Here is a 16483-nt window from a genome sequence, read left to right as displayed (position 1 = left end):
ATTGATCAAAGTTTCAGTAATTAAGATTATTACAGCAAATTAAATGAATAACAAAAAATGCTTGTGATTACTTGCAGGTATGCAACCCTATAGTCATATAATATTTGCCCATAAGCAGAGGTTTAAAAAGTACAAAGTAAAAGTACTCAACTGGGTTTGGCTGTGTTCACTATTTTTGGGAAGTATCTAATTAAGATCTAAATAACCAGGTAAAGGGAGTTCAAAACTAACTAGTGATCAATTAAATAAAAAGGAAGAGTGTAAATGATCAATTAAGGACACTGATGAGTTATGAACTCTGTTTACATGGTCATTTTACCCTTCTTTAGGAACTTCCCAAAAGTGGTGAACACAGCTGAACCCAGTTGAGTACTTTTACTTTGTACTTTTCACACCTCTGCCCATAAGTTACAATGCAATTGTATTTAGAAAGAAATAGTGCCCTCTCCTGGTAGTAGGTAGAGGCAAAGTAAGAAGCCCAATCCCAAATCGTACCCTTAAACCTACACACTTATGGAGATCCTTCCTATCACTAGGCTACAAAAGAATCAACTCACTCAAGCAGTGAATCAAGGTGAATGTACAGTAAATCTTTAATCAGTTGGTCTTGAAATTTGCCAAACTAGACTGGTGTGTGATGCCCAAACACGTCTTCTACTGTCTCTCTCATCCTCTTCAATCTCCTGTATTTTCCCCTCTCTTGGATCTTGTACTCCTTCACCTTTTAAATTATCTTTCTTGCATGCTCTCTCTCTCTCTTTGTTCCCTTGCTGTTTCCCTATCAATGCTTCTCTCGCCAATTCATCTTGTTTTTTCTGTCTTTCTCTGCAGATCAAACAGTGATGCAGCACTTCTTACTGGGTCACTTATTGAGCGTGTGTGAGTCTCTGTGTGCTCGTGCCCGTTTCATTTTGTGTGGCTTTCTCTGAGGCCCATGTGCTCAGTGGGATGCTGAAACACGTTTTCTCACAAATGTATGTTGTGGGCTGTGTTGGTGTTGACGAGGAGGGGAAATGCAAGGTCAGAACATATCTACATTCATCAGATTTATCAGCACTTTGACTGCACTTAATATAGCAGTGGAATGTCTCCCTGAACTGATCATAGAGATTAATGCATGCATTTGGTGTTTGATTGCTCGTGCATGTGACAGCGTGTAGGGCAGCAGGAGCAGCCCATGCTCACTTCTGAGTTTCTGATTGGTTGAGACCGTCAGACTCTGTGATGAGAGATGAGGGTATTCCACTGGGCTCCATCCAATCAAATTCTGTTACCATGCAGGTGCACACATTGTACATAATGCACATACACACTCAAACACACAGTACAGGAGTCCACCACTCATTGACAGATGCATGCCCTCTCTCTCACACACACACACACACACACACAGGTTCCCATGCATTCGTTTGGTGTTTGTTCAATCTCTGAGCCATCCCTCAAAGCCAAAGAAATAAAGAATGGGGTGTGGGAGGTGAAAGAAAGCAGAATAATAATGAAGCGAATGTAGGAGATTGGAGTGAGAGTGAAATAGAAAGTAACTAGGAGAGACAGAAAGGGAAAGTAAAAAATAAAGTACATGAGATACAGAGAATGGTTCGCTATTACATAAGAAATACCCACAAACAATTAGCTTAGCACTAAAGCAATTACTCAACCATTTTAAGAAGTGAATGTGTGAAAAGAAATCCTCAGTGCTGCTTGTTACTGGTCATAGTGTTCGAGTGGAAGACCCGCCTCCTTCTCTGTCTGACTGACATGTTTAGTCCCGAGACAGCAGGACTGCTAGTCACGCTCTCGCCATGCAAATTAGCCGCGCTCGGGCCGAGCGGGTGCCCATGTGGACAGGCACCATGCCTTGTTGTTCTGTGCGTTCATTGGCCAGTTCTCGTCGACATATTTTAATGCGCTGCGGGCCAGGGTCTTGGATAAAACCGGGAGAGTACAGCAGAGTGTTTCGCGTGGACGTGATCTCTCTCTCTGGGATTTCACATGCCGCAACGCTTTAATGCGAATCAGTATAATAGCAAAACCGGACTGAAATGTTTTCATATTGGTAGATGCAACCACATCTGTGACTTATAGAGCGACAGTGTCTGGACTGTATTGTGTGCAAGTGGGATAACCCCTTTTATCAGGTCTGATGTCCTCTCCACACCATCGCTTAATATTTGCCGTGTTTTACGTCCGGCTGTAGTAACAGGGCGGGGTACAAGCGTGTAGGCGGGCCCTGACTGGTATGCTGTTCGCCTTGTTGTGTATTCCCCAGCTCGCATCGCCATCTTGTAGCAATCCCTCTTTTACGTATGTGAGAGAATTTATCCAAGGAATATAATTTGGCTCTTTTCCTTTACGAGGAGAGGAAGAGAGCAATATACAAAGTGCGTGTTCGGGTCAGCTGCGCTCTAGACAGTGCTCCCAGGGGGACCTCGACTGCGCTTTTTTTCTTCTGTCCCGGGCGACCGGGTAGCCTACCTTGAGGGGCGCGCGCGATGAGCATCGATACTCTTCTGGAGGCGGCCAGATATCTGGAATGGCAAGCCCAGCAACAACAGATCACACGTGGTAAGGCGGGGGTACCCAGGTGGGAACCGGTGGGGGCACCGTGGAAGAGATCAAATATTTGATAAGCTTTAATAGTAGGCTGTAATTTGGCTTCGTCGGTTTTGGTCCACACCTACATTAATCCCGAACAGCCATGTATTCGGATTCCCGCTAATCAGCCTAGATCCTGCGCGAAACATAGTTTAAATAGCCCATTCATTTAACCCTTATCGGTGATTTATGAACATAGCCTGCTCGACCATCTAGTTTGTTCATTGCTTTTATTTATAAGCCTACCTGCTTCAATACGGGAGCAGGAGGTATTTTTCCACCTAGGTTTCCGGGTTAAATCCCTGCTATATATAGCATTGCTGTTGCAGTTACTACTATGCGCGCTCTGTCAGTGGCTTACGCTTTCGTTCGACTGACATTGTTGCGCGCTCTGCACTACAGAACATTTCGGTATGTTTCGGGTTTGCTAAAGTATCCAGTGTTTTCTTGTTACGCTGTTACAAATATGGATCACCCTCTTGTTACGACGATACATTACTGCGTTACATTAACACAGCTATGATTTATTATTTTACGCTCTTTACAATTATAAACATGTATTCAGCTGAAAGGGTAGGAAGGTTATTTTAAGCGTTTTTTGCAATAATAGTGATTGCAGGTCTTTGTACAACACTACTGTTTGTCGTCGTTAGGGCGGTGGCAGGCAGCTGAAGAACCTGAGTAGGCAGGCTCTAGCTTTTACATAATGCTCTGACATTGATCAGCTATCTTATGACACTCTGGGGCGGGACACACTCACAACCCTACTCCCCCGTCTGCTGTAACTCTCTAAATACGACAGAGTCGTGGATTCGAAGCGTTAAATACGGCATGGGTGTCGGTTTGAAGTGGTTATTCACTGGATGTATTTAATCGATGGTTCATAATTATCGCCACATACCGGGAAGAAGGGTTTTTGTTTCACTATGGTGACGTGTCAGTTGATCCACACCCCCCTAGTGGCACATACAGACCGCGTGCCTATGAGGACCCGCCCACGACGACCACGTGCGCCTGAATCGCCCTTCATTCCTTTCCAGACCCCTCCCTCCCACCCAGCCCAGTGACTGGTGCGCGGGTCACAGTGGTGGTGGTCGGGGCGAGAGGGGCAGGGTAGTTGGACAACCCCCACTTGCGAGTTTTTTTTATCACCTCTCTTTCTCCATATCAATGCAGGATTAATGTGAATAATGTGATTTTCGTTTTCATGTTTTCGGTGCTGAACCTTTTTAAAGTGGAAGTTAAAGCGCAGGGATTCTCAGGGAAAACTGTGCTGTTTGGTTACCCCACCCACGCTGTCTCTTTTATAATAATCTCAAGGAACAGTGGGACCTTGCAAACTGAAGGCTGTTGCAATGCAGTGGTAGCCCTCTCTTCCTTCGCTGCCTCTCCCCTGCTGGTTTACAGGTAGCTGGCCTAGTTATAACGTCATTAAATTATGGACAGCATGGACTTTACTCCTGGTCTAGGAACCTCTTTCTTTGTGTGTGTGTGTTTGTGTGTGTGTGTGCGCGCATGTGCACGTGTGGTTAGGGAAATAATTACACAAATAATTACATTAATTCTTGGGGGTGCCCACATTGATTTCTCAATTCTTCAACAGTGCAGTGATTTGTTTTGTGAAGGGGATTGCCCATCCCGGGTAGTCTCCATCTGTAATAGGAAGCCTACAGTGTGTGTATGTGTGTTTTGTGTGTGTGTCAGGGACAGGTGTTCTTGCCCCTACATGAGGAAGGGTGTGTCTGTCAGCAACTAGAAACCCACAGTTAGGTTAGAAATGTGAGGGTATACACAATGTGTATTGATCTGAATATATTTGAACTCCTAGTGTATGTGTGTTTGCATGTGAGCGATATGTTTGGAACATCGAGTCAGTTAAATCACAGAATTGGATGGCAATACATGCATACATACATACACGCTACTTACAGAATGGGGATCATTGCGACGCAAATCTTATCAGCAAATAAGACTTTTCAGACTAGAATATTGTCTTAGCACAGTGCAACTAAATGCTTTTTTACCTCTGCTGCTAAGCAGTGTCTGCAATGCTGTTCCCCAAATGGGAGAACTGAATGCTGCTGGAAGTGGTGTTGACTCATACATCTGAAGCTAAAATCCTGATGCACCATGGCAAAGAATGGGACATTGCCCTGCACAAGGAAACATTGGTGTTAGGGATGGTTTTCTCATGTTGATGTGCGGTGTTAGGCAACATAATGGTTAGTTCTATTTTGGTCCCATCAGACCAAAGAATCTTCTTTCACTTTGTCTCAGAGTCTCCCACACACTTTCTGGCAAACTCCAGCCGACATTTGATGTGGGTTTTTTCTTTTTGCCACTCTCCCATGAAGGCTGCTTTTGTAAAGCACCCAGGCTATTGTTTCAGTATGCAGTGTCTCCCAGCTCAGCCATGGAAGACTGTAACCCCTTTAGAGTCGCCATAGGCCACTTGGTGGCCTCCATGACTTACCATTCTCGCCCGGTTACTCTGTTTTTGAGGATGCCCTATTCTAGACAGATTCCCAGTTTTTCCATATTCTCTCTGTCTTAATAATGGACATAAATGTGCTCCAGGGAATATTCAATGTTTTGGATTTTTTTTAAATATCCTGCCCCTGTTTGTTGCTTGTGAAGAACCTATTCTGGATTTTTCTTTGAATGTTCCTACATCATCATGATGTACTTAGTGTTAGGAATTGTACAAACCAACCAGGGGACATCACAGAGACAGGTGTATTTAACCTGAAATCAAGCAAAACACCTGTTGTAGGTTTTTCCCACTTTAACATGATTTCATGTTGTAGCACAATAAAATGTGGAATAGTCCAAGGGTGGTGAATACGTTTACGAGTCTCTGTGTGTTACCGTGGGGAAAACCTGGTGTTGCTTCCTCTTCTGTTTCTGACACAGCCGTGTAGACCCATTACAATCTCCTCAGGCCCTGCCCCATCAGCCTACCAGCGTATCACAGGCCTAGACCAAGGACTCTCTGGACACCGTTGGCCTTTGCTGCGAGCTCCCGCCCCTCCTTGACGACTGAATTGCCCAATCACATTACAGACCCTCCAGCCAATAAGACAGCAATTGCAGAGTTTCAGACAGACGCTATCGTTACTCCCCATCAGTCTGTCTACCTGTAAGATGACATCATGTGTCTGTGTGTGTGTGTGTGAGTGGGGGGGTTCGCTTTGTGTGTTCAACACTTCACCTGAGTTTTCTGTCTGTGAAACATTTTTGTACCATTTTACGAGATCTCCATTATGTCCCAACATTTGTGACCATCATATCTTTCTGTCATTCTCTTCCCTCTTCCACAGAGCAGGAACATCGCAGGGAAAAGGCAGAGCTTCACAGTCGGGAGGTGGACTCCAGACGACAAGAGGTCCTGACGTGTTCAGACCAGCCAATCAGATTCAGCCGTGTCACCTTGGGGAATGAGTCATCACAGGGTCTTCAGCAGCAGCCCCTTTCTCCACCCACTCTCCCCCCTCCCCCTGTATCCATCGCTGTCATCCCCATGGTACCTGTTGTCACGGCTACACCCTCGGTACCGCATCTCCCTGTCACCTCGCCGATCACTGCCACAGCAACCTCACTTCACCTCGGAGGTTCCCAGGTGATAAAGGGAGCCTCCTCCCCTTCTCAGCAGCAGCAGCCAATCCAACACCAACTGATAGCCCAGGTGAAAGCAGAACCTAACTCGGTGACCTCACAGATGAGTGGAAGCCCAAGCCAATTGCAACCTCCAATTCAGATTCCATACCCAACCTCCATTATTACCACCGCCATGGCCCAGCATGCCCTGCTCCCACAACAAGCAATGCCTGCTCAGCCACGCCCAAATGGAACCATCATGGATGACATGAGAAGCTTGGATGGAAAAAGGCGACCTGGAGGGTGAGAAAGAGCGGGAGGTCAAATCCGAAATCAGACACTTCTGGAGATCTGAGAGGATTTGATTGGGTTTATATTACACCTAGCCTATCAGATGTCAATGTTGAGCTGTTACCGTTTTACATAAACTGGTAAAATCTCTCAGATCTTCATTAGTGCGTAGGGTGTTGAGCTTAGGGGTGGATTTGGCATAATAATCAGTATTTATCTAGGATGCTAGTTGATTTGTAAATCAGCCAATCAACTGTGAAACACTGTTCAAAGATGAGAACATTCAGCTCAGTGTGAGTTTGTGACGCATAGTACAATCTGCAAGGTTGGTAGTGAAGTCAGTTTTTTATACAGATGTTGTAATCCGTGTTTTACAGTGCTGGGACCAGAGAGGTCCACAACAAACTCGAGAAAAACCGAAGAGCTCATCTGAAGGAATGTTTTGATACACTGAAGAAGAATGTTCCAAATGTAGATGAGAAAAAGACCTCTAACCTCAGTGTTCTACGCAGCGCCCTGCGTTACATACAGGTATGCTGTGTGTGTGTGTGTGTGTTTGTCTATGTGTGATGGATTTTATGTGTCTAATTTTGGGTTGCTGCATTTTTATGTTTTCCTATTTCCCATTCTTTTTACTTGCTCCCAAATATAAATCATAGGAAAAAAGCATTAGAATGACAAAAAATTACAGCACACACTGCAAAAGGAACAACCAAAATGAGAGAAAAATGCAGCGTTTATTGCCTAGTTACGCTACCATCTCCTTGTTCTCTCCATTCTACTCTTTCGCTGGGTGCTGGGCCACGTGAGCTCAGAGCACATGGCTAACGCAAGCTCGATGACGTCACCCCTTCCTCCCCCGCTTGGCTCCGCCTCTATCTTCCCTTTGCCCTCTTCCTCGAAGCAGCCTGAGAAGCACATGCTGCTCTCCCGCTGGCTCTGCCCTTTGCACATGCTCAGAGGAGCATTGGAGAAGACCGCCGTCTCCGCGGGAGTGAAGGGGGGCTGGAGAGGAGGGAGGCTGTCTCTACCTACGCCTCCTTATACTCCTCTGTTTCTATCATTCTCTATATGCTTTTGTCTGTCTTTTCTCACATGTTCACTTCCTTTCTTACGTCTGTCATTTCCTCCTAACATCTCCCTCTGTTCCACCTCCCGTCTCTGCCCTTTAGAATGCTTTGTAACCATAGAGACCAGATGAACATTGGTCAGCACACGGCATGATGTCCTTAAATGTGTGTGTGTGTGTGTGTGTGTGTGTGTGGGATTCTGCATAAAGTTAGCATGATTTGGAACACACCCCACGCACATTTCTCCTATTAACAGGGGGACAGTTGAGAACATGACAACGATGACGGCCAAGCCTTTTACAAAGACAGACACTGTGGTTTGTTTCGTGGACAGCATCTCCAGAGGCACGCCGGTCGTTGAGACTAGGACTTTAGGAAGGGCAGGCTGTCGACAGGAATCCTCTGTCATGGCAAGAGGCGTGGGGGTTGGGTGTCTAGGGAGAAAAGGGGTGTGAGATATATCGAAGCGGGGGGATGGAAGGAGAAATGGAGGAGGAGAGGGGGAGAGCTAGAGCAGTAGGCGGGAGAACAGCTAACAACGCAACTCCTTTAGATGGATGTACACCTTTTACACTGCCCAATCAGATCCCTCGTCACCTACCGTCACGCACCCACTCTACTGCAGGAACCCTCGTGGATGTGGTTGCCACAGTAACGGTGATGGGCGGCAGCTGTTGCCGTGGTGATTTGTTGGGGGACCCAGTCTGTTGTGTTAGAGACAAGGAGTGCTAATGAATAAACACAAGTAGAGCACGATAAAAGGCAGAAGCCAACTTAACACCACTCAATGGGATCAATGGCAAACGGTAGCAGTAAGCGTAGTGTATTTGGAGGTGGGGAGAGAAACTGGCCTAGCGTGTGGACTCTTGTCACGTGCTCCGCTGAGAGTAAACAGCTTGGCTCACTGAACTAAGTAGCCGGTAGTAGGATCATGTGATGTCCCAGCCCTCTCTCTCTCTCTCTCCCATTTTCAGCTCTCTCTTTAGTCTTCTCTCCATTTCGTATTAACTTCCTCTATTCTGCTCTAGTCCCTGTTTTTGCCAGTGTCTTGTGACCTTTTTATTCTATCCTCAAATTTCTAGATCTTTCTCTCCATTCTGTCATTTCTTCCTCACTCTCTCCCTCTCAGTTGTAATATGTGTACAGTTTTTCAACTTTGTGAGTGTGTGTCTGGGTTTTATTTCAAGCCTCTCTGTCAGCAGAGCACACCACTCAGTAACTAGGTCAGATGACCATTTGTCTGAGTCTCCCGCACCCTTCTCTTCCTCCCTCCCTCCCTCCTTCCCTAGCCCCCCCTCTCTAATGACTGTTCTGCTGTCCACTTTTCACGTAATCTGCAGAGCTTCTGTCTGTCGTGGAGTGGTATGACATGACACACACACTAGGTTGGTTTGGTATTGGGCTGCTGTGATTAGTTTCCGTGGTGTCGGTTTTTCGTGTGATATATTGCGCAAGGACATGGTGTGTGTATACCTTTCAAATGTTGTTTAATATGATACGTGTTGCGACAACAAGGGCAATTCTCAAAAAACTTTACATTGAACCAAAACATTCCGAAGTGTCATTTAAAAAAAATGACATTAGAAAATATACTATCGATTTAATGTTTTTGTCTGATTACCACAATATTCTCAAAATACTCAACCACTGCAGAACCACTTGTGTGTCATCGCATGTAGTTCATTTACCGCAACAACCTTCTAGGCTGAACATAGGTGATCTATTAATAGAGACGATCAGCAGTATCCTGTCGCAAACCATTTTAGTTCAGTCACATTACAACTTCTACAGTATCAGGCAAAGGTTTGGACTCCTACTCATTCAAGAGTATTTCTTCAGTTTTACAATTTTCCACCTTGCTGAATAATAGTGAAGACATCATAACAAAGAAACAACACACATAGAATCATGTAGTAACCAAAAAGTTTGAAACAAACAAAGGTAATTTAATCCGCAAACTTGTTCAGTGCTGTTGCAAAAAACATCAAGCACTATGATGAAACTGTCTCCCATGAGTACTGCTACAAGAAAGGATGAGCCCGAGTTAAATCTACTGCAGAGTATAAGTTCACCATAGTTAACAGCCTCAGAAATCAGCAGTTAACTGCACCTCAGATTGCAGCCCCAATAAATGCTTCACAGAGTCCAAGTAACAGACATCTCAACATCAACTTTTCAGAGGAACCTGCATGAATCTGGCCTTTCTGGTGGAATTGCTGCAAAGAAACCAACACTAAAGGACCCCAATGAGAAGAAAAGACTTGGGCCTATAAACCCTAGATATGGACGTTAGACCCGTGGAAATCTGTCCTTATGATTCCAACACCTTGGGTTAAGCTCAACAAAGAACCATGTCGATGATTGGAACATTATGTACAAGCAACTATAATATAAGTAATTTGTGGCACTCTATAACAATCTACACCGATCAGCCATAACATTATGACCACTGACAGGTGAAGTGAATAACACTGATAATCTTTTTATCCACCTGTCAGTGGGTGGGATATATTAGGCAGCAAGTGAACATTCTGTCCTCAAAGTTGATGTGTTAGATGCAGGAAAAATGGGCAAGTGTAAAGATCTGAGGGACTTTGACATTGGCCAAATTGAGATGGCTAGATGACTGGGTTAGAGCAGCCCTTTGTTGGGTGTTTCTGGTCTGCAGTGGTCAGTACCTATCAAAAGTGGTCCAAGGAAGGAAAATTGGTGAACTGGCGACAGGGTCATGGGCGACCAAGGCTCATTGATGCATGTGGGGAGCGAAGGCTGGCCCATGTCGTCTGATCCAACAGACGAGCTTCTCTAGCTCAAATTGCTGAAAAAGTTCATGCTGGTACTGATAGAAAGGTGTCAGAACAAACAGTACATTGTACTGCGTAGACACAGACCAGTCAGGGTGCCCGTGCTGACCCCTGCCGAAAGCACCTACAATGGGCACGTGGGCATCAGAACTGGACCCTGGAGCAATGGAAGAAGTTGGCCGTGTGTGTGTACACATATACAGCTCCGGAAAGAATTGAGACCACTGCAAATTTAAAAAATTTATCACTCAAAACTTTCCTTTTCACCTTTTTTGGAAAGGATAAAAAAAGGTGCAGTAGTCCAGAGCTTGTCTAAATATTTTAGTTTCTCAGGGTGCTGCCCCTATTTTGTTATATAGTTATTAATTAATGTAGTTTAACCATATTATTTGTATTCTTCACTTTTTTGTACTCAGTCATATATTTTATATGGACCCCCAGAACGATTACCTTCTAAAGAAATGTAACATCAATAGCCTCAAAATGATATCTTGCAGATGCTTTGTTGTAGGGTTAGTGATGTCAAACAAAACGGTTTCCTGAGATGGTTTCCTGCGGCAACCACAGGTGGATGTCTGTCTCACAGTGCTCCAGACTCTGAAGTGTGAGAAGTATGACCATGAGATATGTGTGTGTTTGGTTTTGTCCTACTCTCAGACTCTGTATGTCTCCTCCAGACTTTAAAGCGTAAGGAGAAGGAGTATGAGCACGAAATGGAGCGTCTAGCAAGAGAGAAAATCTCCACCCAGCAGAGACTGGCTGAGCTGAAGAATGAGCTGAGTCAGTGTATGGACGTAATGGAGATAGATAGGCTCCTCAGACAGACTGTCCAGCCAGAGGATGATCAGGCTTCTACTTCTACTGCTTCAGGTACTGTTGCACATATACATACATTTTACTTTCTCTCCTTGTGTGGTCCTAAACCATTATTCACATTCAAAATCTTAATTTCTGTAACTCTCAAAACACATACTTTTTTCCTTCAAGGTATCTTATGACACTACTGAGACACTTCTGAACTGATGAGAGGATACATATAGGTGTGAGGCAGAGGCTGAGAACCCCAGTGGGAAGAGGGGGTGTATAAGCCAAGTCTGTTACCACTTTTCTCTGAAATCCAATTATAACCCCAAATCTTACTGAAACCCCAAACATTGACTCTAAACTTAACCCTAATTGTCAATCATAACTGGGATTTTTCCCCTCATGGGGATTGGCCAAAGGTCCCCACAAGATTGAATTATACTTATTTTACTATCCTGGTGGGGATGGATTTTCAATCCAAGATAGTAAAATGTTCTAATATTATGTCCCAAGTCCTCTGAAGGTTGGCTCTCCCCTCATGCTCTGATTTAGGTCTTCTCCTTATCATACGTCGACAGAGCAGCAACGGGTCCAACCACATTCCCTGCTGCAGGGAGCTGGGTTATAGACAAAAACCCAAATACAAGTCCCAAATAACTCTCTTAGTGCATCTGACAAGGGCAATAGAAGATAGCATGGTCAAAATATTCCACAGTACAAAATCTGAGACCTTCCAATCGAGTCAGAGTATGAAAAGGATCAGAGTTTGAGCCGTGAGTCGTGATAACATTTGCAAGACGACGTTCCAGTTCAGCTTGACCCCTCGTTGGCCTTAAAAGGTGTTACCTTATAGTAAATTCAGGGGGTGCATGCGATAAGAGCGCTTACCTCATAATTTGTAGAGAACAGCATTTACACTCGCGTGCACACACAGATGTCTACATATTATCCAGTTTGTATTGTGTTGTTACATTCACCAATAATACATTCTATTTTCTCCTCTCTTCCTTGTTTCTTTTGTCTCTCTGTTTTAGAAGGGGAAGATAACTTTGACCAGGACATTGACGAAGACCTCTCCCTTCCTCCGCCCTCCTCCCTCCCCAAACCCCCACCTCCTATCCTGCAGACCCAGTCACTCCTCAGCCCTCACCTGTCTGTCACACACAAGTCCCTCCCCCAGTCTTCTGGGGTCCTGACCAGCCCCTCCCCATCGGGCCCCCCTCCCCCCCAGGCCATTGCACCCGCCCCCCCTCCCCACCCCTCTCACCCGCACCCCCATCCAGCCGTCCAAGTCTCGCCAACGGTGATTGCCCATGCCGCTGTCTCCCACACCTCCGTCATCCAGGCAGTCAATCACGTGCTCCCTGCCAGTCACAAACACCTGGCACACATTGCACCTTCCCCGGGTCCCACCTCCTCCACTCCTCAGCCAATCACAGCTGCCACCGCCCACCAGACAATCACGGCCCAGCCCATTGGACACATCACTGTGCACCCTGTGGCCCACCTGGGCGGCCCGCTGCCCCCCCACATGTACCCCCAGGGAGTGACAGTCTCCCAACCCACGGTGGTGGGGCACATCACCCACACTTTCACCCACCACACCCTACCCCACCAGGGCAACCTCCACCACGTCCAGGCGAGCCATGCCAGCGCTAATGGGCCCCCGGTAAACGGGGCAGCAATGCCCAGCCAGGGAGGCTCGTCCCTGGGGAAGCCCACAACCGTACTGGCCCACCACCACCACCATAACCACCACCATCCACAGCTGGTGGGCCAAACCACTGTCCTCAACCCAGTCACCATGGTGACCGTCCCACCCTTCCCTGTTAGCACACTCAAACTTGCTTGAGGGGGAGGTGCAGAGAGAGAGAAAACCTAAAGCATTGTTGAAAAAAAGGAGAGTGCGGGAGTGAGGGAGAGCGAGAGACCGAGGAAGAAAAAGGAGAGTGAGCGCCAAAGCATCAGGACTCACAACGTGAACGAGACGTGGGCAGAGACTAGAAATAAGAGGACTGCATCGCCCCGGTGGGCTCTGACACCACAGGATTCGGGACACCATCCAAACATTCCACCCACACGTCAACTCATGTCTGAGTTAGCACCCAAACGTCTCTCTGTTACCGATTCATTGCACTACCATGAGCCCTGGTCAAATTGACTGCACTGAATTGGAAAAAGGAGGGGGGGGTGGCTGACTTACAGTCATTAAAGGGGCTACAACCATTAAAGGTCCTATCCTGGACTCCTGAAATGATTCTGGAGGACATCCCGCTCCAGACAGAATCTGCTCTGGGTGGAAGTTTCCTGCAGACACAGGTCTAGAGTCAGCTCCGCTCGTAGTCCTAACCGGCTGAGCCGAGACCTGTGTATCAGCCTCTCGCATCGTCAATCCCAGCAGGCCATTGGTGACGGACCGTGGTGTTTTCTGCTGCAAAGACTAGAGTCTTATCTTCGTTCTTTCCTCTCCCTCTCTCCTTACTCATCTCTTCAGATGCACTAACACAAGCTGAAAATTCACACAGGCCTCAGAAGTCTTACCTGTTCCATCGTTCCTTCATTCATAAAACAGTACTAACAACAGCGTAGATAAGGACGGGGAGACAGAGAAAAGGGAAAGGTGTTCTCTCATCCCCTGCCCAACACCCCCCCCTGCTGGCCCTCTCCCATCATAGCCACGAAGAACCTTATCCTGGTGTTAAAACTAGAGATCGGCCCTGGTGGCTGGACCCCATAGCGTACCTGCTGTGTGCGTGTGTTTTTGCAAGAGAGTGTATGGCAAAAGAAAAGAAAGCACTCCTATATTTGTCTACGTGTGTTTGAGTGGCCGTCAGAAAGGTATTTAATTATTGTGCGAGCAAGAGAAAAGAAAGCACTATACCCCTCTTAGCCAGCCTAGGTTTGTCAGATTGATTGTTTGAGTCATCAGATGTGTACGTGAGCAATCTCGTATTGTTCTACTTGTTTCGGCTGTGGCTGTGTTTCTGTGCGTTTTTATATTTGACACCGTGGAGGTTAAACCCACTGTACCTGGTGCATGGTTCTATTTTTGTTGTAGCATTTTGACTGGTGCGTGCGTGTCTGTTTTGTATGAAGGAATTTGTGGGATATGTGTGTTTAATCAGTTATAACTGCTGCCTGTACTGTCTTCTGGGCAGGTATGTCACATGACATGTTACGTGACCGGAGTTTTCACCTTAATTTGAAGATTTTTACATCAAACTGCCCCTTTTCCCTTTGTATATCCAATTACCTAGCTCCATTGTCAATTTTGTTTTTTACATTTCTTTTAATAAACATTCAAATCTGGGTCATGTGATGTGGCCATACCATTAATGACATAGAACTGTGACAACCTCAATGTACGTAAACCTACACCTAAAGATCTGAGCGCGAGCAAAAAAAAAGCAGTGCATATGACGTCCTTCTGTGTTCCAGGTTTGCGTTTGTGCGTTGTGTGACAGGCTGCTGAGAGGTCGGCAGGGTACAAACACATCTTTATCACACTCTGATGTCCGATGTTCAGTTAGACTTTTCTAATATGTGTATGTATGGATGCATTTTTGTATACGTGTGATTGTATGCATGTTTTTGCATATATTTGTGTATTTTGTAGTTTTACCCTTGCTTGGTTTTGCATGTAGATTGCTGTTGAGTTTCCGTTGTTTTCTTGTATGTTTCTTTCCGGGACCATGAACAATATTGTATGATGTGGGCAGGATCATAGACCTCATGCTACAATGATATTATATACATATAAAACACAGATGTTTTCCCTATGGAGAAAGTTTAAGTTATATATTGCCTGTGCATTTTGGGCTGCCTTTTAGATCTAACTGTCCACTAAGTTTAAGATAATAACAGTACTATATGAACTATTGAGGAGAAAATGACAATGAAAATGAATGACAAAAATAATACTTAAGATTCTTAATAAATCTTATTACATTTACAACCCTCTTTGTGTTGTTTCATTCTTTCTGGAATTTCAATGGTCAAAATGTAATTTCGGAATTACCTAAATGCAATTGTCTTTTGACATGTTGGTGTCACTTTTGCACAATGAGAATGTAGTTTTTTCTCTTCTTTTAAACTATTCGGCTGAAGACAGACCCACATTTTACCATCCTTTTTCGAATACCCCAATCATTAGTAAAGTGTGAACAAGCACACAAATATATTCAGTTCGGTAAGGAATAAAGACTAGACTAGTAAAACAGAAAGATTTCTTTATTCAGGGTACTAGGTTCGGGTAAATTTTTACAATTACAGATACTCTTATTCAAACTGATTTAATGAAGCAATTATGGTTAAGTGCCCAGGTCAACTGCAGTGCTTGTTCAAGAGAATATGAACCAGCATCTTTTGGGTTTCAGGAACCAATACTTTAACCACTGAACTACCTTCCACCAAATAAACAAGGGGGTTAGAACAGAACAGTTTCAAATTCCAGAGAATTCCTGTCTGGCCTTCTCATCTCCATGGAGACCCTGAAAAGCTGATGCCCAGAAATTAAGTGACTGGTTTGAGGTGTCATGTTTCCTTACTTTCTCCCCTCCTTTCCCAGGTTTCCTTACGGAGGCCCAAGAGGATTGTGGGTAGTAAATCAATCTGGTTTCTGTCCGTGTCGCATCTGTTCTTGGATCCTCTCCAACACCTCCTGCATTCTCCTCAACTACACCGTTAAGTGTCAGAGAGAGGGGAAGAAATGTGAGAATGGAGAGAAGCAAGTGTGTGAGAGAGACAGGTTATAAGGAAGGAGAAATTAGGGACAGCAGGTAAAAATGGAGACATGAAAGACAGAGAGGGATAGGTTTGAGGAAGGAGTGTGTTAATGTGTTGTTTTTATGATATGAATAATATCACTCTAATCGTAGGCAACACGATCAATGGTGTAGATTTAGAGTGGGACAGAAGAGACATGTCCCTGCCCATAAATGTGAATAATATTAACATATTCATTGTTTTCCATTTCACAATCTGGTCCCTCCTCCTGACTGGATAGGTAGGGAAGCAGGTTTGTACCAGACTGCTGGGAAAGAAATCTTGGTTGAGATGATGGTAATCGTTTTATCAAGCCGCCCATGTTTTGAGATTATTGGCAATGTCTTTTGTATGTAGCGGGGGCTCTCTAGTGGTTGAAGGCTGCCTAGTGGTTTGAGGCCCCCTGGGGGTTGGGGGCCCTAAGTGACTGCTTATGTCTGATTATTGGTGACCTATAAATGTTAACTACTGTTCACTAGTGTTTCTGTATTGAAATCGGAAACATATTGACATTTTCAGCTAACTGGTTAGCAACGTGACAAAAAAATATGACCCCCT

At 45.1% G+C, this 16483-nt stretch overlaps 2 protein-coding genes across 3 annotated transcripts in view; one reads left to right on the top strand and one right to left on the bottom strand.

The window, feature by feature from the left end:
• The first annotated feature begins 2236 nt into the window (after nucleotides 1–2236).
• Nucleotides 2237–15113, top strand: mntb (MAX network transcriptional repressor b). The gene is made up of 5 exons (XM_013132157.4): nucleotides 2237–2565; nucleotides 5916–6495; nucleotides 6861–7014; nucleotides 11035–11227; nucleotides 12196–15113. The coding sequence occupies exons 1-5, from the start codon at nucleotides 2493–2495 to the stop codon at nucleotides 13011–13013; spliced, it is 1818 nt and encodes a 605-aa protein (XP_012987611.3). The 5' UTR covers nucleotides 2237–2492; the 3' UTR covers nucleotides 13014–15113.
• A 260-nt stretch (nucleotides 15114–15373) lies between these two features.
• The window catches only part of sept4a (septin 4a), a 28518-nt gene continuing 27408 nt past the window's right edge, over nucleotides 15374–16483 (bottom strand). For both annotated transcript variants that reach the window (XM_013132160.3, XM_013132161.4), the window contains one exon: nucleotides 15374–15836. In XM_013132160.3, the coding sequence (XP_012987614.2) occupies nucleotides 15768–15836 (69 nt within the window). In that variant the 3' untranslated portion in view covers nucleotides 15374–15767. The remainder of the gene's footprint in view (nucleotides 15837–16483) is intronic.

The sequence above is a fragment of the Esox lucius genome, chromosome 7 (assembly GCF_011004845.1).
Source record: "Esox lucius isolate fEsoLuc1 chromosome 7, fEsoLuc1.pri, whole genome shotgun sequence".
Taxonomy (NCBI): domain Eukaryota; kingdom Metazoa; phylum Chordata; class Actinopteri; order Esociformes; family Esocidae; genus Esox; species Esox lucius.
The sequence above is the reverse complement of the archived record's forward strand: the minus strand, read 5'-3'. Positions and strand labels throughout refer to the sequence as shown.

Coding starts and splice junctions, on each gene's coding strand:
- mntb (XM_013132157.4), top strand. CDS start 2,493: ATGAGCATCGATACTCTTCTGGAGGCGGCCAGATATCTGGAATGGCAA. Junction 6,496..6,860: donor GGAAAAAGGCGACCTGGAGG/GTGAGAAAGAGC, acceptor CGTGTTTTACAG/TGCTGGGACCAGAGAGGTCC. Junction 7,015..11,034: donor GCGCCCTGCGTTACATACAG/GTATGCTGTGTG, acceptor TGTCTCCTCCAG/ACTTTAAAGCGTAAGGAGAA.